The sequence below is a fragment of the Giraffa tippelskirchi genome, chromosome 7 (assembly GCF_054371585.1).
Source record: "Giraffa tippelskirchi isolate mGirTip1 chromosome 7, T2T-mGirTip1v1.2.pri, whole genome shotgun sequence".
Classification (NCBI taxonomy): domain Eukaryota; kingdom Metazoa; phylum Chordata; class Mammalia; order Artiodactyla; family Giraffidae; genus Giraffa; species Giraffa tippelskirchi.
In genome coordinates, this window is record NC_137281.1 from 145,565,685 (window position 1) to 145,591,295 (window position 25,611).

The 25,611-nt window shown below is 53.4% G+C and overlaps 1 protein-coding gene across 1 annotated transcript; it reads left to right on the forward strand.

The window, feature by feature from the left end:
* Nucleotides 1-629: 629 nt before the first annotated feature.
* On the forward strand, nt 630-22,874 carry VSX2 (visual system homeobox 2). Its single transcript, XM_081509191.1, has 5 exons — nt 630-999; nt 2,328-2,412; nt 6,181-6,304; nt 19,922-20,102; nt 20,863-22,874. The coding sequence occupies exons 1-5, from the start codon at nt 630-632 to the stop codon at nt 21,186-21,188; spliced, it is 1,086 nt and encodes a 361-aa protein (XP_081365317.1). The 3' UTR covers nt 21,189-22,874.
* The last annotated feature ends 2,737 nt before the right edge of the window (nt 22,875-25,611 follow it).

Consider the following 25,611-nt stretch of genomic DNA (forward strand, 5'->3'; position numbering starts at 1 on the left):
AGATCCCCACATCTCCCACTTCAAGCCCCAGGCCCTTCCTTCTCCCCATTGCCACCACACAGCTTGCCCAGGACGCTTGCTCCTTCCTTGCTCTTCCTTTTCCCCAGGGGTCCCGTATTTGGGCTTCTTTGACCCTGCCAAACCTGAATAGGAGTTGAGGAAGGGAGGGAGCAGGGCTCCCAGTCTCTAGCATCTGCCCTCAGCCCATCCTCCCACCCTACTCCAGGGACAGTCCAAGCTGGCTCTGCCCAGAATCCCCAGCCACCCACCTCCTGGGACCGCCCTGAACCTTGTTGCCTCATCTCAGTCTCTGGGGATCCCTACCCATGGGTGTCCTACAGAGCCCACCCGGTGCCCCGGCCCCCAGCGCCCTGGCCCCTCAGCGCTGCCTGCGGCGGGAGCTGCCAGCTTTTTGGAATTCCTAATCGCTCTTGGCCCCGGTGATTGGCTGCTCAGCTCTGACCCCACTTGGGCTGCCGCCTGGTTGGATAAAAGGGGAATCTCCTTGGGGCTCCAGAGCATTAGACATAGCAGGGGGCACCTGGGACCAACTTCGTGGAGCGGGGAGCCAGCCGGGGGGGTGGGGGGAGCACAAGACTTGCGGCCTCGGCCCTTCCAAGAGCCGAGAGATGACCGGGAAAGCGGGGGAAGCGCTGAGCAAGCCCAAAGCGGAGACAGTGGCCAAGAGTACCTCGGGGGGCGCCCCGGCCAGGTGCACCGGGTTTGGCATTCAGGAGATCCTGGGCTTGAACAAGGAGCCCCCAAGCTCCCACCCGCGTGCTACCCTCGACGGTCTGGCCCCTGGGCACTTGCTGGCTGCGCGCTCCGTGCTCAGTCCTGCAGGAGTGGGCGGCATGGGGCTACTGGGGCCCGGGGGGCTCCCCGGCTTCTACGCACAGCCCACCTTCCTGGAAGTGCTGTCCGACCCACAGAGCGTCCACTTGCAGCCGCTGGGCAGAGCGTCGGGGCCGCTGGACACCAGCCAGACGGCCAGCTCGGGTAGGTGAGGGCGAGGCTGTGTGGCTTCCCCGACTGGGGTGAGTACAGGGAACCCCACGCCGTCGGCTCTGGCTTGCATCGCCAGGCCTCCTCCTCCGGGTGCAGAAGTTGGTGCCAGGCCGAAGGGTCGCAGCGCTGGCCTGGGGTCGGCGCGCCCTGGGCTGAGGGGCCGGGAGGATGCTCCCCGCGGTGGCCGGCTTTGGGCCCCCGCGTTTCCGGCAGCCTAGCTGTCCTGTCTGCGCTTAGAACCTGGTTCTGCGGCAGCGCCCGGTTGGGGCCCCACTGGAAAAGGGGCTTAGGGTGTCGGAGCCCGTGGGGCAGGCCAGGGGTCCCCCTTCTCTGCTCCACTTGGGCCGCGGCCTCTCAGAGGAACCACGCTCCTACGGCCCGATTCCGTTCTGGGCGTGAGCGCCCGGGGAAGCCGATGCCAGCTTCGGGCCCCAGCCCTGATGTCCAAAGTTGTCTTGCCCTTCTTCCTTCTCTCCGTTCCAAGCCCCCACCCACCCACCCCGCACTGGTCAGCTGGGTTTGATTTTTCGCCTCGCGAGCTTCAGGACCACCTGGCCACCGCAGCAGCCCAAGCGGTCGGCATCCGCGATCCCACCTGAGCGTCACGGTATTCGGGATCCCGACCCTCGCGGGCTGGGGGGCCACTGAACCTCCGGGCCGCTTTCCCGGCCGCACCTCTCCGTCAGCTCGGCCCTCCGCCTCTGGTTCCCGCTCTTCTATTGCCCCGATTTTCCGCTCTCGTTTTATTTATTTATTTTTATTACTATCTGGAGAGGCAACGAAATGCGGCGCACCGCAATCTCTCCAGTCCCGAGCGGGGCCGCACGGTGCGGGCAGTGGGAAGGGGGCTGTGCTCGGGGAGCCCCCAGCCCTTTTCGGAGTCCAGCTCTCCGCGCCCCGGGATCCGCTCAGAGGGAATGGGGGGCCACCTTCTGCGCCCCGGCGCCGGGGCTGCAAGCGCAAGAGAGAGCGCAGAGCCCCGAGCACCGCCGGAGGGGGACCCTGCGACCCGGGAGGCTGTCTCGCTCCCCCGCCGTCAGCGTCCCAGGCGTGTTGGGGCCTTTGCTTCTCTTACAACGAAATCCGTCCACCACCTCCGGATTCCGGCGCCGGCCTGGGTAGAAACAGCCGCGGCTTAGGGACGGGGTCGCCCTCGCCGAGGGCTTCCCGGGGAGACCGAGCAGGCCGGGCGGCTCCCTGAGGCCGCCGGGGTGGGGCCCTCGCGGGACTTCGGGAGCCTGACGCTCCCGGGTGCTGCCTTGCGCGCCACCACCACCCCCCACTCCATTCTGCCGCCTGTGCCTCCGCCCGCTTTTCAGATTCTGAAGATGTTTCCTCCAGCGACCGAAAAATGTCCAAATCAGCTTTGAACCAGACCAAGAAACGGAAGAAGCGGCGACACAGGTAAGGCACCTGCAGCGCTTTCTGTCACCTTCGTGCTCACCCATCCCCTGCGGTCCCCAGTTCGGGATATCGGGTCCCTCGGACCCGAATCTCGCCAGCTGTAGATCTGAGGTCCGCGGCTGTGCCGGGACGGGTAGGTCGGAATCCTCCCGGGGCCCTGGCGTCCGGCCATGCCGGGTGAGGATTAGGAGAGGCCGCCGGGGAAGCCGCACGTTTCAGGCTTTCTCCTGCTTCTCCGGGAGAAAGGAGAGGCCTCAAATAGGGCCAAACCCTACCCAGAGAGGGGCTGGAGACACCCATATGTCATCCCCACCTTGGCACATTCGGAGAGTTGCGCACACCACTGGGCGGGCAGGTCTGCTTTCACCTCCCGCCCCAGCCGGTTCCTCTGCCCCCTGTCCGGTCCCCCATTACTCCCCGCTGTCGCTGTCAGAGCCGCCAACCCCCTGTCTTTCTGCTCCCATCGCTGGCAAAATCTTTAGCGTGATATCCGCATGGATGGCAAATTTGCTTTTGGCTTCTGCTCCTTTGTGATCCCTAAGCCTCAGTTTCCTTGTCTGAAAAATGGGGAGGGAGGAGTGTGTGGACTGGATGCCCCCACCAGCCCTGGCTGGAGTGGAGTGGGCTGCATTGGAGCATACTGACTAAAAAGAGAGAGGTTATTTGGCTTTGTTTTCCTTTAAATATTTTAAAAACAGACATCACTTGCAGAAAGTTAAAATTCAGTCCTACAAAGTAATGCCCCTGCCTGAGACCCACGTTCTCTTCCGTGGCCTGCACCTCTGCTACCAATTCCTTGTGTCAATTTTTCGGGACGGTTTCAAGAAATAAAGCAGTGAGGAACAAAAATCGACCTGACTTTCTGCAGGTGCTGCTTGCAGGCGCTACCCTGCGCTCACCCTGGCTCTGTTTTCCCGATTCTCTCTCTGTCCCAGGGCACGTGGGCTCCCCCTCAAGGGTTCCCTCCTGCCCTGTGGACATTTCCCCCTGGGGTGCTCTCCTTCTCCCCACCCAACCTCATCCTCTTCTCCCCAATTTGTTCTTATCCTCTTTGCATACTGTCTCTGGGTGCTTATCTGCGTTTCTCTCTTTCTTCACCCCCGGAAATGACCCCACATTTTAAATTGGCTCTTCCTGACTTCTCAGACCCCTACAGGTTTCGACTTGAATGTGGGTGAACTTTGACTTGGTTTCTTGGTGACCTCGGTTTGTTCCCTTCAGGCAGCTGTTTGTTTTTGTTTTGTTGTGTTTTATTGTGAACGGAAACGTTGTTTTTAGTCCTGATCCTGGGTCATTTTTTTATATTCATCGGTTCAACAAATATTCATTAAAACGCCTCCTAGGCACCCAACTCAGGCTGGTCCCAGGCTAGCAGGTTGGCAGGTGGGAGGCGCATTGGTAATCCTGTCTGCCTTTGGGCTGCCGAGGGGACCTCCAGCAGGGACAAGGACTGGGAGGGTAGGTGGGAGTCCGGCTTCTGTGCCGCTGCCCGAATTGGGGTAGGGAAAGGATTCCCTGAGCAAGGAGCTCAAGGACAGTGTTTCTGCACAGGGGCATCTCCTTGCGTGGCACTTGGAGCTGGCTGACACACAGCCCAAAGTCCATACTTAAGGTGCTTGACCCTCTGTCCTCACTTGATACCCTTTCCACTGGGGAAAACTTTGGGTGCCTCAGAGGGGTCCCCTAGGAGACAGGACAACTGGTCAACTGCACTAGGTTTCAGGCTATTTCTAACGTGTGTGGGGAGCAGATTATTGAAGACAGGAGAATGGCTGGTGCCATTTTTAATTAGTAAAAAAAAAAAAAAATCTGAGCATCTTTCATTTGGGGAGTTTGGGTAAGAAACCTCGGAATCTGGTGATAAGAGACGAAGATCCCTTAACCTCCCAGAAACAGGGGGCTTGGAGGAGTTAGAGAGGGGAGTGGGGATGGAGTCTCAGCGATTTTCCTCTTCTCTTTACCTGTAAGGCTCAGCTCCGATAGACTGGTTACAATGGGAAACTGAAGGGTCTGGTGTGTGTGTACTCAGTTACTTCAGTCGTGTCTGACTCTTTGCGACCCCCATGGACTGAGTCCGCCAGATTCTTCTGTTCGTGGGATTTTTCAGGGAAGTCTAGGGATCTGAGGCATCGTTTCATTTCATTTCGTTTCTTAATTTCTTTCTCTCTTTCTTGTTTTTGTTTTGTTCTTTTTTTTTTTTTTTTTGAGTGAGAGCTCTCCCAAGCAGAGTCTGGCACTTGAACCACTGAATGATCTGCCATCATCTTTCCTCTTTGGCTTTGGCCAGGCCACAATAGCTGTGGGTCTCATTTTTCCTAGTTTTGAAGAAGATGTACACGTTTTGATTGTTTATTTTGACTGTCTGTTCAGGGGCCCTTTCAGTAAGTGGCAGGAGAGAAATAGAAAGCAGCAGATCTTTAAAATTCTGAAGAATTAACTTTCTGTATACATAAGCATTCCATTACCCCCAAGAGAATAGGAGCAACGATTTAGAATCAAACCAGTCGTTTTCCATAAAAAGCAGAATCTTTCTCTCTCACACATCCCGTGTATCATCCTCCAGGATGCTAAAGCCGACACCGGCAGGAGGAATACATGGGGTTTCCATCCGTACTTTTTACTCAGGCTGGGTAAGGGCAAGGGCTGCAGTGAAGGATTTTAACCTCACTGGTCCCAGGGTTCAAATCCCAGAGGCTCTACTTCAACCGTTGTAGAAGTTGAGTCTGTAAAATCTGGACCATATTACACCCCAGCTTGTTGAGGAAGATGCAGGATAAAGGCCGCCTAGAACTTGGTGAAATTCAGGTCTGAAAAGAGAATTTATGTTGGTAAGGGGATGTGTAGTGTATTTATTTGAGAAAGGGGGATTATGAACCCCCTAAATGTTGGAGGTGGAAAACTGTCTTGTGTTGGAGCATATCCATTTGCTAGCAGAGCAGATGTAGCTTTTACTGGACTCTTAAAGCAGTTTATGTTAATAACTCAAAATAGGTCAATGTAAACTGCTCTACGTGGGTTGGGGGCTGTGTAGGTAGGCTCTCTTAGGATGGCCTGAGTGAACTGCCCCTAAATGGGGCTCCCGCTGGGTGAGTGGCTGAACCTGGGTGTGGTGGGGCGGTGGGAAGGTGGCCCTTGCCTTTGGAGCACCAGAAAGGACAGAGCACCCCCGTCCCCCTCTCCCCGCCCCCAGGACTCTGAGGGCAGCTCTCAGGAGCGGGTGAGGAGGGTGGGGTGAGGGGCTGGGAGGTTTGGTTTGTTCTCCACTGTAGAAACCCTGGGGCGGCTGCTGCATTTGACCTTCCGGTGAGTCTTTGAACTCTTGAGTGCAATTTAAAAGATCAACTCTCCGGTCTGTGAGAGGAGCCCGGGGCGGCAGGTCCTGCCTGGGGCTGAGGCACTTATTTACCTGGTGAGCCCTTTGCTCCGTGCCTGGGAGGGGGAATAGGGGCTTTCTGCACTTTCCTAAAACTTGTGTCTTAACACCCTACCCTCAAAGCATTTTCAGGAAGATTCCCAGTATGAAATGTCCCTGAGGGCTGAAATAATGCCCCAACCACTAGAAGGGAGAGTGGGCCCTCAGACTGGAATGAAGAAGAGTCCAGAGGGTGTGTGGGGATAGGGGAGGGAGAGAGGGGTTGTATTCGATTGCACTGGCCCAGGCTGGGTTTGGGGGCTGTTTAGGACCCATAGGGGAGGGCTGTTCTATCCTCTCTGGGACAAACTCTTTCCATTTTCGGGGTCCTGACTGTCTGGGTTTGCTCCCCTCAGGACAATCTTTACCTCCTACCAGCTAGAGGAGCTGGAGAAGGCATTCAATGAAGCCCACTACCCTGATGTCTATGCCCGGGAGATGCTGGCCATGAAAACGGAGCTGCCCGAAGACAGGATACAGGTAAAACAGCCCTGAGTCCCTCTCTCACACTTTCTTCACCCTCAGGGACATCGACTGCCCCAGGCTCCCACATACCCTTCTCTCACCCTGCTGCTTGAGTGTGCGCTTGTCTGTAATCACATCCTCATGCAACAGTTCATTTAAGCAGATATTAGCTGATCACCTACCACGTGAGACGGGTGCTGCTGGAAGGATGGGAGACTTGGCAGACAAGACGTGGCCTGTGGCTGCAGACTGTGGGCTTCCTGAGGAGTATGGCAGACTGTGAGGGGCACTTGTGGTTGCAGATAGAGCTCTGGGTGGGTCTAGGGTTCTGAGCAGGGTCTCTGGTGTGGCAGGTTATCTCCCAGGCGGTAAATGTCTGCTTCAAGGCCTGGATGCCTAGGGGTGGAGGGGAGCTGCCTCCCCCATGAGGAAGACCTTGCCCCCTCCCTTCCTACCTACTCCCCACCGCCTCCATCCACCTGAGGCACCTTACTTCTCACAACCCAGCAGCTAGTCCTGCCCAGGGCTCCTGCTCCTGGACGTCTCCTGGACTAGCCCAGGAGGTGCTCATTAAGTCGTTCCCCTCAACCCCTTACCGGAGAGTTTTGTGGAGAGCCAGCCCTGACCGGTTGGGACTGTCCTCAGCTGTGCTGGGCGCCAGGTCTCCTTTCAGCAGCCGCAGGATCCTCCCAAGTCCAGGACTCCCCTTGGCGGACAGGAATGGGCTGCTTAATCATTTCTCCAGGAGGAAATGAAGTCTGATGATTCTCCAGACAGGACCTCCATGAGGAGGAAGCAGGGCTGGGGTGGAAGAACATTTCCAGAAGATTTGAGGTTGATTCAAGACCTTGAACCAGAGCTGCTTTTGTTGGGATACCTGAGTGACCCAGAGTAGTTGACCTGCCGTGGCTGGAAAAAGGCAGGGAGGGTCCCGACTTCCTGAAACCCTTCTGCTCTGAATTTCCTCCTCCTTTGTGTCTCCAGGTGTGATGTGTGCTGGGGGTGGGGGGCCGGAGCGAGGAGGGGACAAGTCTGGCGAAGGAACCAAATAAGGTGTGTAGGTTCTTTGCACTTACTCACTGGAGAACCAGAGAATGGGGAAAGAGGTGAGAGCTGCTTTTCCAGAAGAGCCTTCCTCTCCCCTGGACGTCTATTGGGAATTTCAGCCAATGGCTTTAGACAGTGACACTAACAATAAGCTCAATTATTCATAAGCAGATTATCTGTTTGGTGCATTATCCGTGGTGGCCTGGATCCATCATCCCCACCCAACTAAGTTCCAGTGGGGAAGGGCTGGATGTTGACTCTGGATCCTGTGTGTGTGTGTGTGTGTGTGTGTGTGTGTGTGTGTGTGTGTGTGTGTGTGTGTGTGTGTGTGTGTGTGTGTGTGTGTGTGTGTGTGTGTGTGTGTGTGTGTGTGTGTGTGTGTGTGTGTGTGTGTGTGTGTGTGTGTGTGTGTGTGTGTGTGTGTGTGTGTGTGTGTGTGTGTGTGTGTGTGTGTGTGTGTGTGTGTGTGTGTGTGTGTGTGTGTGTGTGTGTGTGTGTGCGTAAGCCGAGACCCAATCCAATTCACATGTGGTGGTAACCCCTACCTGGCCTTCATTAAGATAGAGTTGGTCCTTACAAGCAGCCAGGGTTGGTGAGGTTGCCAGACTTGCCATTTGGTTGGCTGCACATTTGCACTGTTGACCAGTAGAATGGAACAGCTTGTCTCTTGCAGTGGGTTGTCCTAAAATGTGTTTGGCCGTGGTGGTGGTAGTGGTGGGTAGGAGAGTCTGAAGGCTGTGAGGAGAGCTTGCTCTCAGCTGTAACTGCATTTCTATAGACGCTCAGCCTGCAGACTCTAGACTTCTTAAAATCGTCTGAGGGGTTGTCTACAGGTTGGTGTCTGAAATCACCAGCACCAGCATGGAGGAGCCAAGGGTGTGGAGTACATTGATTTCCTGGACTGCAAAGATTGACTGTGGAATCTGTGGCTATGGGTGAACCAAGGCAAGGGTCTCGGTATCTCTTCCAGCACTGCCTAGTTCTTCAGCTAAATGCTGCCCCCAGAAGGTGTGAGTTATCAAATGGCCCAATCCCCAAATATTCTGAGGCTTCCCAGGTGGCATTAGTGGTAAAAGAACCTGCCTGCCAATGCAGGAGACTAGGAAACACGACACGGGTTTGATCCCTGAGTCAGGATGATCCCCTGGAGAAGCGCACAGCAACCCACTCCAGTATTCTTGCCTGAAGAATCCCATGGGCAGAGGAGCCTGGTGGTCTACAGTCCGTAGAGTCGCAAAGAGTCAGACACGACTAAAATGACTTAGCACGCATGCCCAACCAAATGTTTTACTAAGTGGCCTGGGAAAGGCCTTCACATCTGTTAGTGATGACTGTCTATCAAAGCTCCAACCTGCAGAGCAATTCCCGTGTGTCTGGTGTTCTAACTATGGGTCGTGCACAGGAGAGGCAGGGTGGTGCAGTGGTTAGGGACACCCACTCCGCAGGAGTCGGACCATCCTGGCCTCACCAGGTACCAGCTGAATGACTGTGGACAGGTCACTTCACCAGCCTGAACCTCCATCGCTCATCTGTAAAATGGGGATGACAGCAGCAGCTGCAGCTGTGATAAAGTCATGTGTGTCGTGTTTACCAGTGGGCCCAGCGTGGGGCTCAGATCACTCAGTTTCAGCTCTGATCTTATTAAACCCTAGTAACAGCCAGTAAGGGAGAGAACACGAGCCTCCTTTCATAACTGAGGAAAGGCAGGCACAGCAACTGTTCAAGGCCACACAGCTAGCAAGTGGGGGACATAAGGACCCAACCTAAGGTCCCTTTAGGCTGCACCTAAAGCCCACTCGTTCACCACCTGCCTTTTGGGTTTGAAGCCTTTGCTTTGAAGCTGGGGGAACAGAGATGATTTGAGGTCATGCATGAAATCTTTAGTTTAAAAAATCTGAGCATTTATTGAGTACCAGATACTACTGTTCTAACCTCCACCCCCAAACTCACTTATAAAAGTTATTTGTTTTCATTAAAAATTTTTTTTCATAAAATGTTATTTTTTGAATGGACAAATTCACGTGCCAAAGGGAAACATAAGTCTCTCTCCCCACTACCCACCAGCAGCCCCTGCAGGAGTTACCAGTTTCCTTTGGTTCCTTCTAGAGGTAGTTTAAGTATATTCTATTATCCATGGTGTATATTCTATTCCCCCAAAATCCTCAGGACACTCGATGGGCTAGGTACTATTACTATTCCCACTTTACAGGTGGGGGACCTGAGGCTAGAGTTCGGACCGGAGCCCCTTTAGACTCCAACACACTTGCTTCACTACACCGCCACTGTTCCTCCTCATTTCCTCTCAGCATGTTGATGTAGGGGGCTTTCCCAGTGGCTCAGTGGTAAAGAATCTGCCTGTAGCTCAGGAGACGTGGAGATGCAGTTTCAATCCTTGGGTCGGGAAGATCCCCTGGAGAATGAAATGGCAACCCACTCCAGTATTCTTGCCTGGAGAATCCCATGGACAGAGGAGCCTGCCGGGCTACAGTCCATGGGGTTGCAAAGAGTCGGACCACAATTGAGCAACTGAACAACAACAACCCCTTCACCCTTAACCACCCCTCCCAAACACACAAGGGCCCGAGAGCTGGGGGAGGGGAGGGGACTGGCTCTGAGTGGTAGTGCCCATCCTTAGGTGCACTTTGCTGTTGCTTAGTCGCTCAGTCATGTCCAACCCTTTTGTGACCCCATGGAATGTAGCACGCCAGGCTCCTCTGTCCTCCACTATCTCTCGGAGTTTGCTCAAATTCATGTCTGTTGAGTCGGTGGTGCTATCTAACCATCTCATCCTCTGCCACCTTCTTCTCCTTTTGCCTTGAAAAGAAGAAAGGGGGGAAGTTATTAGAGGCTCCAAGTCTGAAGTTAGACATCCTCAGGTGGAATAGAAAGGTTAAGGGACTTTATATTCTATCAAGGATCCAGATCTTAGTTCTGGCTCTGACGCCCACCAGGCATGGCAGAAGCCAAGTCACTTTCCGTCTCTCATCTGTAAAAGGAAGAGGGGGAATCCCTCCCAGAGAGCCGCTGCCTCAGGGTCACCTTTCTCATTCCAACTCTGGGCTGCCATTGGTGGAATGGTCAGCCCCAGGTGGACAGCTGGGCCAACCCAAGGAAGCCCCTGGATGTATCTGAGACCTACTGTCTAATGAGAACCCAGAGTAGATGTGAAGTCAGACGTGTGCTTTGCTTAGTCGCTCAGTAGTGTCTGACTCTTTGTGACCCCATGGACTGTAGCCCACCAGCCTCCTTCTGTCCATGGGGATTCTCCAGGCAAGAATACTGGAGTGGGTTGCAAAGCCCTCCTCCAGGGGATCTTCCCAACCCGGGGCTGAACCAGGGTCTGCTGCATTGCAGGCTCATTCTTTACCAGCTGAGCTACCAGGGAATCCTAAAGTCAGACATACCTACTTCTAATCTTTGTTTCACTGCCAGGAAGCCAAGCTCTAGGCCTCATATTATTCATTTGTAAACTAATAATAATAAAAATTCTCTAAAATTAACAAAAGTATTGTTATTATTAGCATTATTAGTACATAGCATTGTCCCAGATATTAAGTGCTTTCCATGCCTTTTTTCATCCCTTCTTCACAACAACTAGATGAGTTAGATGCTATTCTTATCCCCACTTTCTGGATGAGGTAACTGAGGGGCTGAGAGATGAAGTAAGTAGTGGACTGTGATTCTAACCCAGTACTACTCAAGTACTATCTCAAGAGGGCAAATGAAGGTGAAGGGAGCACTTATCTACAGAAACTGGAATAATTAACACCAATTGCAGTGATGAGGGGTCAGCCCCCTTAATAGTGGCTGATTTCCTTGACCCTTATGCTTTGAGGGCAAGCACTTCCCCCCTCTACATCTCTCTAAGTTGAGGTGAAGGGATAAGTTGCACTGTTAGGGGAAGAAGAGATTTCTAGTCTTCATATCAGTTCAGTTCAGTTCAGTCCCTCAGTCGTGTCTGACTCTTTGCAACCCCATGGACTGCAGCACACCAGGCCTCCCTATCCATCACCAACTCCTGGAGATTACTCAAACTAATGTCGGTGATGCTATCCAACCATCTCATCCTCTGTCGTCCCCTTCTCCTCCCGCCTTCGATCTTTCCCAGCATCAGGGTCTTTTCCAATGAGTCAGTTCTTCGCATCAGGTGGCCAAAGTATTAGAGTTTCGGCTTCAGCAGCAGTCTTTCCAGTGAATACTCAGGATGGATTTCCTTTAGGATGGACTTCATATCAGAGCCAGACACAAAGTCCTTTCTGTGTCTCTGAGAAATGCTAGGATGTGGCATTCTGGAAGCCCCTGCCAGATGTCAGCCCTGGGGAAGAGGAAATGGTTTCCAGACTGAGTTTATTTCCTCTGTGGGTCATTCATTCTCAGTATTTTAATCTATTCACTTAGGTGATTACTGTACTTTTTTCTGACAGAATTTGTACTTATTTAGAATGCCTACGTTACAGATGTGCAAGTAAACAGAGCCATCTCACCTCCACTCTTAGCAACCTGGTATGTTTGGAAGGATGAGGTTTGGATTCTCTGACTAGCGCTGTTCCATTCTGTCTCTTTTAACGTGGTCCCTGCCCAAGGGTGGGGAACAAAGTTTTAGGGGGTTACATCCTGGAAGTTAAAAGATAACCACATGGATGGGAAAAGACTGCAGTGTGTCTCAGCCTGGGAAATGGATTAGAAACATAGGGCAGCTTTCAATTGATTGATTGCTTTTTATACTTTACTTTTTAATTTTTTTTTTTTAAACTTTTGGCTGCACTAGGTTTTTGTTGAGGCAGGCAGGCCCTTCAGGGCTTCCCCGGTGGCTCAGCATTAAAGAATCTGCCTGCAATGCAGGAGATGCAGGAGACTCAGGTTCGATTCCTGGGTGGGGAAGATCCCTGGAAGGAGGGCATGACAACCCACTCCAGTATTCATGGCTGGAGAATCCCATGGACAGAGGAGCCTGGTGGGCTACAGTCCATGGGGTTGCAAAGAGTCAGACACAACTGAAGTGACTGAGCATGCAGGCTCTTAGAGGGCTTACCCTGAGGCATGTGGGATCTTAGTTCCCCAACCAGGAATCTAACTTCATCCCTTGCATTGGAAGGCAGATTCTTAACCACTGTACTACCTGGTAAGTCCCAGGGCAGCTTTTAAAAATTACTCATGCCAGAGACTTCCCTGGTGGTCCAGTGGCTAAGACTCTGTGCTCCCAAAGCAAGAGGCCCAGGCGTGATTCCTGGTCAGGGAACTAGATCCCACATGCTGCAACTAAGAACCTGGTGCAGCCAAATAAATAAATAAATATTTTAAGTAAAATAAAATTACTTGTGCCAGCCTCCCACACCTAGCAATACTGATTTAATTGGTTTGGTATGAAGCTATGGCATCTATGTTTGTTTTTTTTTTATTTTGGGGTACACTGGGTCTTCATCGCTGCCCAAGGGCTTTCTCTAGTTGTGACAAGCGGTGGCTACTCCTTTTTTCTTTTCCTCAAAGTTCTCAAATGCCTTTATTTTGAGAAACTAAAGAACTAAAAATATAACTTCAAGATTTCTAGACTATTGTATTATATTTCCTTTTAAAAAATGTGTTTATTTTTAATTGGAGGGTAAGTGCTTTACAATATTGCGTTGGTTTCTGCCATACGTCAACATGAATCAGCCACAGGTATACATATATCCTCTCCCTCTTGAGCTTCTCTCTCACCTCCCACCGATCCCCCTCCCCCAGGGATTAGTCTTTAGTTGCCACGAGCAGGTTTTCCATTGCAGGGGGCTTCTCTTGTTGTGGAATACAGGCTCTAGGGCGCATGGGTTTCCGTTCTTGCAGCACATGGGTCGGTAGTTGTGGGGCACAGACTTAGTTGCTCCGCGGCATGTGGGATCTTCCTGGGCCAGGGATTGAACCTGTGTCCCCTGCATTGGCAGATGTGTTCTTAACCACTGGACCACCAGGGAAGCCCTATCTATTTGTTTTTAAAGCTCTCCAGGTGACTGTATGTAGCCAGTGTAAAAATACTGGATCAGAGGCTCAGGAAAAGTGTCTCTGTTTTAAGTGAGTTAATATGAATGGAAGAAAGTGGAGTATTGGGTGACACAGTGGAATGACCTGTCCAGGAATTCAGGGAAGGATGCTGCCTGGGCCTGCCAGGAAGCATAGGCAGAGCTGCCCTCTAGTGGACATCAGAGGCTACAGCAGGGCCAAGCTTTTCTGAGCCTGAGCTGGGACTGGAAAGGGTGTGCTGAAATATGTTGTCAGAAGTGCTGAGTACGTGTGGAGTGTGAGCTCGTTAAATCACGCCAGCAACTAACCCAGATTAATCAGCTTCCAGCCAGAGGAGAGGAGAGAAGGTAGGTGAATGTGATGAAAACTGCCGCGGAGCCAAAGAAGCCGGGCTTGATGGCCTGGGGCAAGACGGGAGGGCAGGGCCCGGAGGTAGCCAAGGGGCCACAATGTGCAGAATATCTATTATGCATGGTGTCTCCCTTAGGGGGCGACCCTGGAGGGACCACAGAGGGAAGGAGGCCTGGGCATGTCGTCGCGTGGGGCTAGAAGGCTGGGAGCTTGCAAGGACAAGGGATGCCCTGGTTACCCACAAAGGGGTCAGAGAGCTGACAGCCTGGCTGGCTTGAAGGGTGCCCTGGACTAGAAGAGCATCCCTCTGGCAGGAAGCCCTCTCATGGATCCAGTCCATCTGTGAAGGCACGAGCTCTTGGACCCCTCTCTGCCGGGTGTGGAGACACCAGCTGTCAACAGCCAGAGGCCTCCTACCTGGGCTCTCTGAGGGCTGCCGGGGCACCACCTATGAGAGGAAGTGTACCAGGAAACCCAGGCTCTTCCTTGAGCTGGAAGACCTTCCCTGCTCTCCCTTGCCTGGGACTCCCAAGTTGGTGACCCTTGATGTCCCTTGTGGGCCCCTTCTCAGGCACTCGGAGGCCTGGAAGAGGATGGCAGGGCTCTGGTCCTTGCCAGGGTCTGCACGCCGGCCCTCCTGAAGAGTTCCAACCTGACTTCCTTGGGCATGGAGCAGCGGCTTCTAGAAAGTGTGCAGTCTGGAAAGTAAGAGAGGAATTGAAGGAGTACTGTGGATTTACCAGAGCTAAGGGACCAAGCAGGAAATGGGGCCTAAATGAAGTAATCTCAAAGGTGGGAGGTGGGAGGAGCCGGCTTTATGTGAAGAGTGTCAACGAGCATTTGGTCATTTGTCCGTAGAATTCATCCAGCACCAGGCCAATGTTTTCCAGTTCTTACAACATGCCAGGCATTTCCCATGCACTATTCTATTGAGTTTTTACAACAAACTTGCAAGGAAGTGGTATCATAGGGCAGATGAAGAATCAGAAGCTCAGAAAGGTTAAGAAATGGGTCCAAGTTCACAAAGGCAGTTGGAGGCAGAACAGGATTCTCCAATCCAGGTCTTCTAGCTTCCTTTCATAGCCGACAGCCTAGGTGGTCTCTTACATTTGAGCCTCAAGGGTCTGGGGTACATTAGAAATGCAGGGAGTGTTGCAGGGGGCATCTGATTGGCCCCTAGAGGGGAAGTCTAGTCTAGTGTTAGTCACTCAGTCGTGTCTGACTCTTTGCGACCCCATGGACTGTAGCCCGCCTGTCTCCTCTGTCCATGGGATTCTCCAGGCAAGAATACCGGAGTGGGCTGGCATTTCCTTCTCCAGGGGATCTTCCCAACACAAGGATCGAACCTGTGTCTCCTGCATTGCAGGCAGATTCTTCACTGTCTGAGCCACCAGGGAAGCCCCTAGAGGGGAAACTAGAGACTACCAGTATTAAAATCTTACAGCCTGGAAGTTAATTCTGTCCCCCCCCCCCCACTGCATCTCCTGGGGTGGTGGTTGTTATTATTATTTGTCAGTCCAGACTTGCTGCAGGGCATGTGGAAGAGGCCAGAGGAGCAAGTAATGCCACTAATGAACCTGCTCCCTGCACAGACTCCCACTGACTTTCTGTGCCTCCACTGAAATAATAATGAAAGTGAAAGTCGCTCAATTGTGTCTGACTCTTTCCAACCCCATGGACTACACAGTCCATGGAATTCTCCAGGCCAGAATACTAGAGTGAGTAGCCTTTCCCTGCTCTAGGGGATCTTCCCAACCCAGGGGTCGAACCCAGGTCTCCCACATTGCAGGCAGATTCTTTACCAGCTGAGCCATAAGGGAAGCCCAAGAACACTGGAGTGGGTAGCCTATCCCTTCTCCAGAGGATCTTCCCGACCCAGGAATTGAACTGGGGTCTCCTGCGTTGCAGGTGGATTCTTTACCAACTGAACTATCAGGGAAACCAGAAGTAATAATAAGCAGCATCTGTTGATGCTAGGATGGGATGACATGGTTAGATGGCATCACCAACTCGATGGACATGAGTCTGAGCAAGCTCCAGGAGTTGGTGATGGACAGGGAGGCCTGGTGTGCTGCAGTCCATGGGGTCGCAAAGAGTTGGACATGACTGAACAACCGAACTAAGCATCTATTGAGCATCTTCTGCGGGACAAACACTGATTTTAGGCACCCTCACTTATTTCATTAATCCCCAAAACAACCCAGAAAAGTAGATATTCTTATTTTATGCTTGAAGAGACTGAAACTGAGAGAAGGCAAGTAACTTGCCCAAGATGACTTAGCAATTTTTGTCGCAGTTGGGAATTCCAGTTCAGGACTACTTTCAATGCTTCTGGCAAATGTTTAAGTTCTGCACACATGCTGGTTGCTTCCCGGAAAGGAAGAGAAAGGCAAATATGAAGAGTGGTTAGGGTTAATTCTAATTCCTTGTCCACTTCCCTCCAAGGCACCAATGCTACAGCTTCTCTGCCAACTGTCCTAAAGAGAAATTGTTTTGGCTGTCCAGGTTTCTTCCATAAATTGGAGCAGCATCTGGTCTTCAAAGAGAGCCAGGCGTTTCAGGAGCCCATAACCAAGGGTCCGAATGACTCCTGGATTGAACGACCAGCTGGCGCCAACCCCCTTGGGAGTGTCTGTGGACAAAATCTGATCCGCAGACCAGTTATTCAGTTGTCCAAATCAAGAGACTGGGGGAAATGGTTCTGTTTACAGGTCTCAGAAATGATCTGAATCCCAAGTCGGCATCCCCTTCTTTAGTGTTCCAGGAAAGATGCTGTTTCCATCTGAGAGCCCTGCCCCCTGCTCAAGCTCATGGGATCCTGGGGAAGGCAGGGCAATGCATCTTTCCAGGCATCAACACTTGTGGGGGACGGGGGTGGGGATGGGTAATGAGCATCTCTGCCTTTGCTTTCTCCACAATCCCTTCTTCAGGATACCTGATTCTAAACCGTGCTGAAACACACTTCTTCCATTAGTTTGTCATCAAAACTCATTCTTGGCAAAAACCAGATGGGACTTCATGCTCTTTATTTGTTCCTCATGCATATGTGTATGTTTTGCTGCAGAAATCAGAACTGATGGGTTTGACTATGGGGAGATGCTGCTGCTACAGAATGTTACATAACATGTAGTATACGCACCACATATTTTTTCTAAAATCCAAAACATTCTGGAGTCTGGACCCCGTGGGTTCCAGCAGCCTTGTTCTGTAATGCACTGTATTCAAGCAGGAAGGTCATCTCCTGCCCGGAATGCAGAGGGCTTACTTAAGATTCATCAAGATAGCCTTAACCCTCTGTGGTCAGACTCGGAATTCCACATTGGAATTCCATCACCAAGGGGTTCACGCTTTGCCATCTTCTCTGTCAGGTGCATGAAACCAGAAGCCACTTACACCTTTCTGTGGCTTAGCCCTTTTAGATGCTTCCCCTGTGAGAAAATGTAGCTTAAGACACGTGAGTACTTGTAGAGGACGACCAAGCGCTAAGGGGGAAGAGGGAGCAGGACAGAGGACAGAGGTCTCAGACAAACCGCAGGCCTTGGGTATTGCAGAGGGCCTGCTGGACAGGCAGGCAGGGCCGCTGGGGAGAGATGTATACACAACGCAGAGCCAGGCCAGGCCGAGGGCCGAGTTCCTCCAAACTCCACTGCCATCTAGTAGCCTTCCGGTCACATAAACCCATTCCTTGACGAGGTTCACTCAGTGCGGTCTGGGTCCAGACCGGGGTAGAGGGGAGGCCTTGCATTGGTTCCACAGCTTTCCAGGAGATGCCAAACCCAGTGGTGGCAAACGTGCGGCTCACCGGGGCCGACGCCACCCGGGGGGCCAGGAGTGGTCGTTTTCTAACAGGCGCGGGAGCGGGTCAGTGTGGGGTTGGAGGGGCTGTGGGGCAGTCTGAGGACGCATCTCTCCCATTTGCAGAAGTTCCTAGTTATTTACAAATGAGGAAATGCCCAAACAGGCTACACACAATCAGGATCAACGTAAAGGTGGGCACGGATCATGCGGTCTTTCCGCAAAGCGCCGGTGACCGCGGGGCTCTTTGAAGGTCGGCCTCGCGGGTGCGCGGAGGGGCGACTGGGGCGCCCCCCTTGCTGGATGCGGCCGGCCACGCTCCGCGCAGATCCCGGGCCTCCGGGAGCTGCCGGGGCGCTCACTCCGCCACCTGGCGGCGGCGGCGGCGGCGGTGGCGGGAACCGCGGGGCGCACGGATTCCGCGCCCTGCCCCCCCACCCCCGCGCCCAGGCCTCCCCGCGGCCGAGGCAGCAAAGGGTTAAGCTGTCAGCGGCGCGATGTTAAACAGGTGTCAAAGGCGCCCCATATATCTGCAGATTGAAATCAAATTCTTCGCCGTATAAAAAGATAAATTACCCAGGCGCTGCCGCGCGTCCCACTCATCACGCCAGCGCCAGACGGCAAGCAATTTTTTTTTTAAATGTGCTAACGACCTAATCAAGCAATCAAGTCGGAGAAGATTGCAGAGTGACCGGGGCAGCCATCTGCCGGCGAGCCCCGCATTCATTTCCCGCGCCCCCGCGCGTGGAGAGGGGGCCGGGAAGGGAGCTGCCGGGAAGAAGGGGAGGGGGAAAAAATCCTAAACAAATTAACACCCAATTTTCCCCGTCTAATTAGTTAAATGAGGAGTGTTTGGGGTCCCCCGGGGAAGGAGAGCGGCTCGCGGCGCGGTTAGCGCTGCCTCCCCAGCATTAATTAGTGCGGGTCAATGCCGCGGATCCCGGGAGAGCAGCCGCTTTAATTTCCCGTGATATTTCAGTGCCTGAGGCCCATCGATTCAAACAGAAATTAACTTATTTTTCAATCAGCCCAGGGCTGCCCCTGGGGGTGACTCTTCTTTTGCCGCCTCCTGAATAGAGCTGGAGCAATTTTTCATCAAAAGCTGAAACCTCCGCCGCCCGGGGGGCGGGGGACGGGGGCCCAGAGGGAGGGGCGGGGACCCGGTCCAGGCGAGGGAATGGAAATCGCCCAGAAAACTAATAGATTTTTCCGAACCCGCCTCTGCCCTCCCCTCCCCCCACCCCACCCTCTACTTCTGGGGTGCTTGGGCGTCTCACCACCACCCACCCCACAAGGGTCAGGGCCTGTGGAGCGACTGTGAGGGGAACACGAGAGGGCCACCGGGACCCCAGGTCCTTCCTGCGTCCACCTGTCTCCCTAGGGCTGCTCACCAGCTTGAGGGACAGTGCACCTGGCCCTGGCCCTGGCTCCTGTCAGCTGCCGGAAACCTCAGGGAAGCTGCTTGGGAGGCCCAAGACATTCCCCCCTCCTCCAAGCATGGCTGGGACCTTGGGATCGCCTCCAAAAACCAGGCTGGGGTATTGCTGATAGATCGAGCGAACTCCATGCTCATTCCCACCCTGCAGCAGTTGACTTCGGGGCCAGAGAAGCGCCCCCTAGCGGTTATCTCTCACCGCGGTCTCCTAGATCCCCACCTTCACGTGCTCTGCTCTTCACACACAAAGAATTTTATCACCCCTCCCGACTGAAGGATGGCTGCCCAGCTCCTCCAACTATCACTCAGGGTTAAGCTAAAGTGGGTGAGCGGAGGCCCCGCAGGGCTTGCCCAGGACAGGGCAGAGAAGGGAGTCTGACTCAGGCCTCCTGGGAGTGTCCCCTGCCCGCGGCTCTGGGTAGGTTCAGGCTTCCTGACACCTGGATGAAATGCCTTCTGCTGCCTGAGTCCACACTCACCTCGCCTGCCTGGAACTGCCCTGGCCTCTGGAGTTCTGGTGTGGAGGAAGAGCCTGAACCAAAGGCACTGCTAGTTCATCCCCTGAAAAGGACTCTGTCCCTCTGCAAGTCAGATAGGGATGCTGGAGGTGTGAACCCTTGTATGAGAGCTATGAGGCTCAGGTTTCTCAGCGGCAAACTGAGGACCACATGGGAACTGCCCAGCTGCAAGACCTAGTCCTGGAGGCATCCTACTGCGTCACCCTAAACTGCTTTGATTGAAAAAAAAAAACATTTTCCCCATCATATTCTTGCAGAACTTGTATCTCACTCTGGACACCCTGAACCAAGAGGAACCCCAGGGGTGCTGAGGGGTGGGTGAGCTTAAGTAAGGATGCCCTTACTTGGAGAAACCAAAGTCACCAGGGAATGGGGCCACTGGCAATCAAAGTGGTGGGGCCCTTAATTACAGGCAGACACGGCGGGGAGGGGGGGGCGGACTGGCCTCTGCCTCATAGAGGACGCCCCTGACCTGTTCCTCTGCACTAGCAGGTCTGGTTCCAGAACCGCAGAGCCAAGTGGAGGAAGCGGGAAAAGTGCTGGGGCCGAAGCAGCGTCATGGCCGAGTATGGACTCTATGGGGCCATGGTGCGCCACTCCATTCCCTTGCCGGAGTCCATCCTCAAGTCCGCCAAGGACGGCATCATGGATTCCTGCGCCCCATGGCTGCTGGGTAAGAGCCCGCACCCTCCCTGGGGTCCTGCCCCTGGGGCGAGAGGAGCGGGCTCCCGAGGAGGGGACAGAGCCCTGAGGCAGGAATGCCTGGTGGCCACAACAGCCTAGCCGGAGAGAGGCCCCAGGAAGCTGGCCTCCCAGTCTCCCTTGGGGCGGGGGGGCGGGTGCTCTGAGGGCAGGCTGCACCCAGGGCTGGTTGTCTGTCCCTCGGTGCTTAGGACTCTCATTCTGTGGGTTTTTTCGCTCTGTGAGGAAGGAGTGGCTATTGCCCCAGGGGATATATCCTCCTATTCCCTTGCCAGAGCTGGGGTTGTGATGAATGAAATAGCCCCTCTTGGGGGCTTGGGGGCCCCTGAGGTCCCTTTGGCCACCATTCTGGCTTTGCCCAAAGGACTTCTTTCCCCTTAAATCTCCCCACCTGCCACGGGGACCTGAACCAGTTTGTCTTGGGGTTCGAGAACTGGAATCCCAGAGGGAGGGCAGGGGAAGCAACTGCTGTACTGGTGAAGCAACAGACAGGATCCCCGGGGTGGGGGTGCCAGGAGCCCAGAGACGTGGCTTGGAGGAGCTCTCTGCCGGGCCTGGTGGTCCGCCGCAGCCTCCGCCCCCATCCCCTGGGACGCACGTGACAGTGGTGTGTGCAGTAAGGCTTTCTGCTCGTCCTTAATTCTGGCCTCTCTCTATCTTTGCCGTTTTTTCAGTTCAAGATGGCTTTCCCAGGCGCTTTTCTAAACCCGAATACCAACAATTCTTTTTAGGGATGCACAAAAAGTCGCTGGAGGCGGCAGCCGAGTCAGGGAGGAAGCCCGAGGCGGAGCGCCAGGCCCTGCCCAAGCTCGACAAGACGGAGCCGGAGGAGCGGGGTTCCGAGCCCCCCGCTGCCATGTCCCAGGAGGAACTGAGGGAGAACAGCATCGCTGCGCTCCGCGCCAGAGCGCAGGAGCACAGTACCAAGGTGCTGGGGACTGTGTCCGGCCCCGACGGCCTGGCCCGCAACACCGAGGAGCCGGAGCGAGAGGAGGCCGCAGAAGAAGACAGGCCGGTGGAGAGGCTGAGTCCAGCGCGGCTCGAGGACGTGGCTTAGGCCAAGGGTGCGCGCAGACGCAGGAGCCCCAGGACTCTGCTCTCCTCATGGGGGCCTGTGGTGTTGGGAGGTGTTCTCCCAGGCAGCGCCCAGGCCTGGCCTCTGCCACCCTCCCGGCCCCACAGGCCCTCCGTCCACCAACCCCCGGGTGACTCCAGGCACAGCTTGGTTGTGGCTGAGGCTTTGGGCCACGCTGAGACATCCCTACCTAGTCCTGACCTGTCTAGCACCTTCCTCATCCTCAGAGCCCTGCCTCAGAAGCCTTTCTGCTGCCCCAGACCACCCCCTCAGGCTGCTTTCACTCAGTTCTTCGGCTCCTCTCATTGTCTGAATCCACCTCTGGTCTCTTGCTCCAAAGCGCCCTCCTTCCCAGCTCTGTACCCACCAGTGGATTCTGTTCTGCCCAGACCCAAAGCCCTCAGCTGCAAACACTGCCACCGCGGCCCCAGGGATGGAGGACCTGCTCTCCATGCTGGTGTTCGGAGCTCCCCAGCACCCCCAGCGGAACTCTGCTCCCCCTTCTGCAGTGTGGGTGTCCTGTCCTGCCGGCCCCAGGCACAACCTCTGCCCGCCCCCAACCACTGGGGCCCAGATTCCAGATTATACTTGGAAAGCCTTGGCCTTGGGCTCCTCGGCCAGCCTTCATGTCACACCCTTCAGGGTCAGTGTCGGGAACCCACCCTCCACACCCAGCCTGTCCCACTGTTCCTCCCGGCAAAGATGCCAGGGTCGCGGGGGGGCGGTGTACAGTACCTGCAGTGAGGCCAGGGCGGGCCCTGCAACCAGGGGGCACCTCTCACAGGTGCTGTAGCTACTGCCCCTTTGGGAAGCCAAATCCACCAGCTGGGACCCTTGGGCATGTGTTCTGGAACATCCTGACCCCTGATACCCTACCTGTGACCCTACTTGCTGTGCAAGGTATCCTTCCCTTAGAGCTTCTTGCAAATTACTGGCTCGCTTGTACCCTGCCTTGGAGCTACCCAATCCAGCTGTAAAATGAACACACAGGAAACCACAGATCTTGACTCAACTTGATCCAGGCCATTCCTGGAGTGGGCCTGGAGCTATAAATACGCATCATGGGTTGATCACAAGAAGGGTGTGAGAAAAGGCTGAAAGGAGAGTAGGGGGTAGCCAGTGTTAGACCCAAACTATAGGCACACACACCTTCAGGCCAGGTGTGAGCTGCGGAGCGTGTTCTCTAGAGTCAGGCAGTGATGGTGTTAGAAGAGGGGCCGGGGGTTTCTTCCTGTCTGCCCATGGGAGGACTTGTCCATACTGATGGCGTCTTTGCAGTGTCCCTTCCACCCCCAGGCCAGACACGTGTCCCTCTCACTGCCATGGATTTTTCTCTATCATCCCACCCACCTTTGCAGGGGATCCCTTGCAAGAGAAAGGCCTGAGACAGTGAGTTGGGATTTTAATTCCATATCAGAAGTTGATTTCTTATTCATTCTGTTCATGGAACTTTCCCCAGTTCTTCTTGTCTTTGTCTCCCTTTGGTTTGAAGAGTTAGATGGTAGCCCCTGGTGTGTAAATAATGTACATAGAGTCAGAAGAAAGAAACTTGATATTGAAGTGTTTGAAATATGGAACTGTAATAACTTCTAGGTATTCAAAACTTGTGATTTCTGTGCCATTTTCTGTAAAGATACAAGTAAGAATAAAATTGATGTAAAAACAGCAGAGGAGGGATTCAGGAGTCCTCTGTGGTTGAGCATAGTGTCTGTTTGTATGTATGGGTGGTATAAAAATTATTGGGTTGGCCAAAATGTTCATTCAAACCCTGACCAAACATTTTGGCCTACCCAATAAATCCGTGAAGTCAAGTTTAGGTCAAAATGACTAGATTCCTATTTTAAAACTACTACTACTGTAGAGGCATGGTGGCCTGCCTTTCTCCACTAAGCCGACATCACCATTTGTCACTGCAATAGGGGACCCTCCTCCATTGCAGGCATAACTGGAATAGCCCAGTCAGTGAGCCCCTAAGTTATTACCTATGACTCCTCCCTGTTCCCCACACAGCAGATTACATTGACCTTTCCCTCTGGTCCTTACTTACAAACAACCTTAGTTCCTTCACATCTCAGCTGAAGCCCACAGCCCACCTTGGCCCCCAAGAGCACTGAGACCCTTCCTTTTGTGTACACACATGCACTCGAATAGCTCACCTACAACTCAAACACTAAAACAACAATGAATGGAAAAGGCAGAGGCATCTGCAACTGAAAGTCAGATAAACGTAGGCTAAATCCCTGGAAAGGAGAAGCAGAGTAAACAAAGGAAACAGCGAGAGGGAGAGCGCCTGAGACGGCATGCGGACACCTGCGCCCAGCTGTCCGGGTGATGTGTTGGGTGGAATTACAGGATGAGAGACCAGAGGGAGCAGACTTGGCTTACAGTTGAGCTTTCGGCTCAAGAAATCTTATAAGATTGTTTCAGATTGGCTCAGATGTGCAACTCCCCCCCCCTCACCCCGAAGAGGTTTTCCTGGCAGCCCGTCATCAAAGCAGAATGACAGGGGCTGGGTGGTCCCTGCACCCCCGACTAGGCCCAGGTACAACCCCCCCTACCCTGGATCCGGAGCCTGGGGGGCACACGTGGGAGATCTCTGACTTCCATGTGCTGAAGGGAATGGCCAAGAGCCTGGCTTCAAATGCTGCCCACCCAGGGCTCCCCTGGGCACTCCCCTGCGAGACTTACTGCCACCCTGGCTCTAGGTAAGCCTGCCCTCGCGATGCCCACCCCCCACATTCCTGCAAATGCACTTCCTCTCATATTTCCGGACCCTCCAGGCAGAGTCTACCACCTGTTCTCTCACATAGCACTTGAAACAGTGAGTCCTCCACTATGGCATTCTATGCACTGTGCTGTCATTTTTTTTTAAAGCTTCAAAAAAAATTTTTATTTGTGAAAAATTTAAGCCATTACAAGCCCCAAAGCACCAGAATTAAGAAGATAATTTTTTTACACATAACTTTTTATGCACACATTTTTCATACAATAATAGGTTGATTTTCACAGGAATTTAAAATAAATAATCTGAAAATCAGTGTCACTGATTGCAAAATAAGTATCTAGCTCTTCGACTCTCTCAAGGTGACCAGCTTCCTATGTGGCCAATAGATGAGGATTTTGACGTCTGTTCTGAGCCTAAGTGGCAAGTCTCTGGCAGAGATTTCTCACTCGTGCTCTAATTTCTTATTTACAAGTGTATCTTCCCCTACAACAAGGGTATCTTACTCATTGTTTATTTTTAAATATTTATTTATTTATTTGGCTGTACTGGGTCTTAGTTGCAGCACGTGGGATGTAATCCTATGACTAGGGATCCAACCGGGGCTCTCTGGGTTGGGAGTGTGGAGTCTTAGCCACTGAGCATGCCTTATTCATCTTTTATCTCCAAACCCATCAAAGTATCACCTAACCCGTTGATGAATGAAAGAATGAATGTTCTTCCTCTAACTCACCCATTTATTTAATCATATTAAGACATCTAGTGAGCATCAACTGTGTACCAAGCAGTGGGGCAAGGCACTGGGGATAAGGTGGTGGTTGCAGCAGTCCTATTTGGAGGGAAGTGAGATTCAAAAATTGAGTGAGCCTAAGGTGGCTCAGATGGTAAAGAATCCACCTGCAATGTAGGAGACGAGGGTTCGATCCCTGGGTTGGGAAGATCCCCTGGAGAAAGGAAAGACTACTCCAGTATTCTTGCCTAGAGAATTCCAAGGACAAAGGACTCTGGTGGGCTACTGTCTATGGGGTCGCAAAGAGTCGGACACAACTGAGCGACTAACACCAACTAAGGAACAAACTTGCAAATATCCTAAGGCGTCAGAGGCTAGAGACGAGGAACTGTGAAAGATCACATCCACAGGGCTGGGATCAGTCAAGGTGTTCTTGTTCATGAGGGGCTCTCCTGTGCTCTAAATCAAAATAAAAACATTGGCTCCTTCCGTCTCATACTGTTTCAAGTTAGAAGCAAGGACAACAGCAGAGGTGTCAGATGAGCAGGAGAGAAGGGTGGTCGCACCACCACAGCCTCCAGGAGCTGGTGGGGGCAAGGGGAGGGGGCTTGGCAGCTGCCCCACCCTCAGTTAGATCTCGGGGACAAGTGGGACCCTCAGAGGCTTGGGAGCTGCCAGAAATCCTCCTGGATGACCACCCCAGGGAATTTACCCTGGGAAGAGGCACGCAGCTCTCTGCAGAAGGACATGCAAACAGGGGTCCGGGCAATCAAGGTGGGGAGAGGCCATGATGCCACAAAGGGAAAACAGAGGACAGGAAAGGACAGGCCTGAACAGCCAGGACCCTAGGGTGCAGGACCTAGAGTGCAGCACTGCTAGGTGATGAATGCACCCCAGGGGGGCCTTCTCCCAGAGAAACCTGTGGAGCCTGGAAGAGAGATTTTACTCCAGGC

Excerpts from the sequence above, each read along its gene's own strand:
- VSX2 (XM_081509191.1), top strand. The coding sequence starts at position 630 with ATGACCGGGAAAGCGGGGGAAGCGCTGAGCAAGCCCAAAGCGGAGACA. Across the intron at positions 2,413-6,180 it reads CGGAAGAAGCGGCGACACAG|GACAATCTTTACCTCCTACC; the intron begins GTAAGGCACCTG and ends TGCTCCCCTCAG. Across the intron at positions 20,103-20,862 it reads CTGCGCCCCATGGCTGCTGG|GGATGCACAAAAAGTCGCTG; the intron begins GTAAGAGCCCGC and ends AATTCTTTTTAG.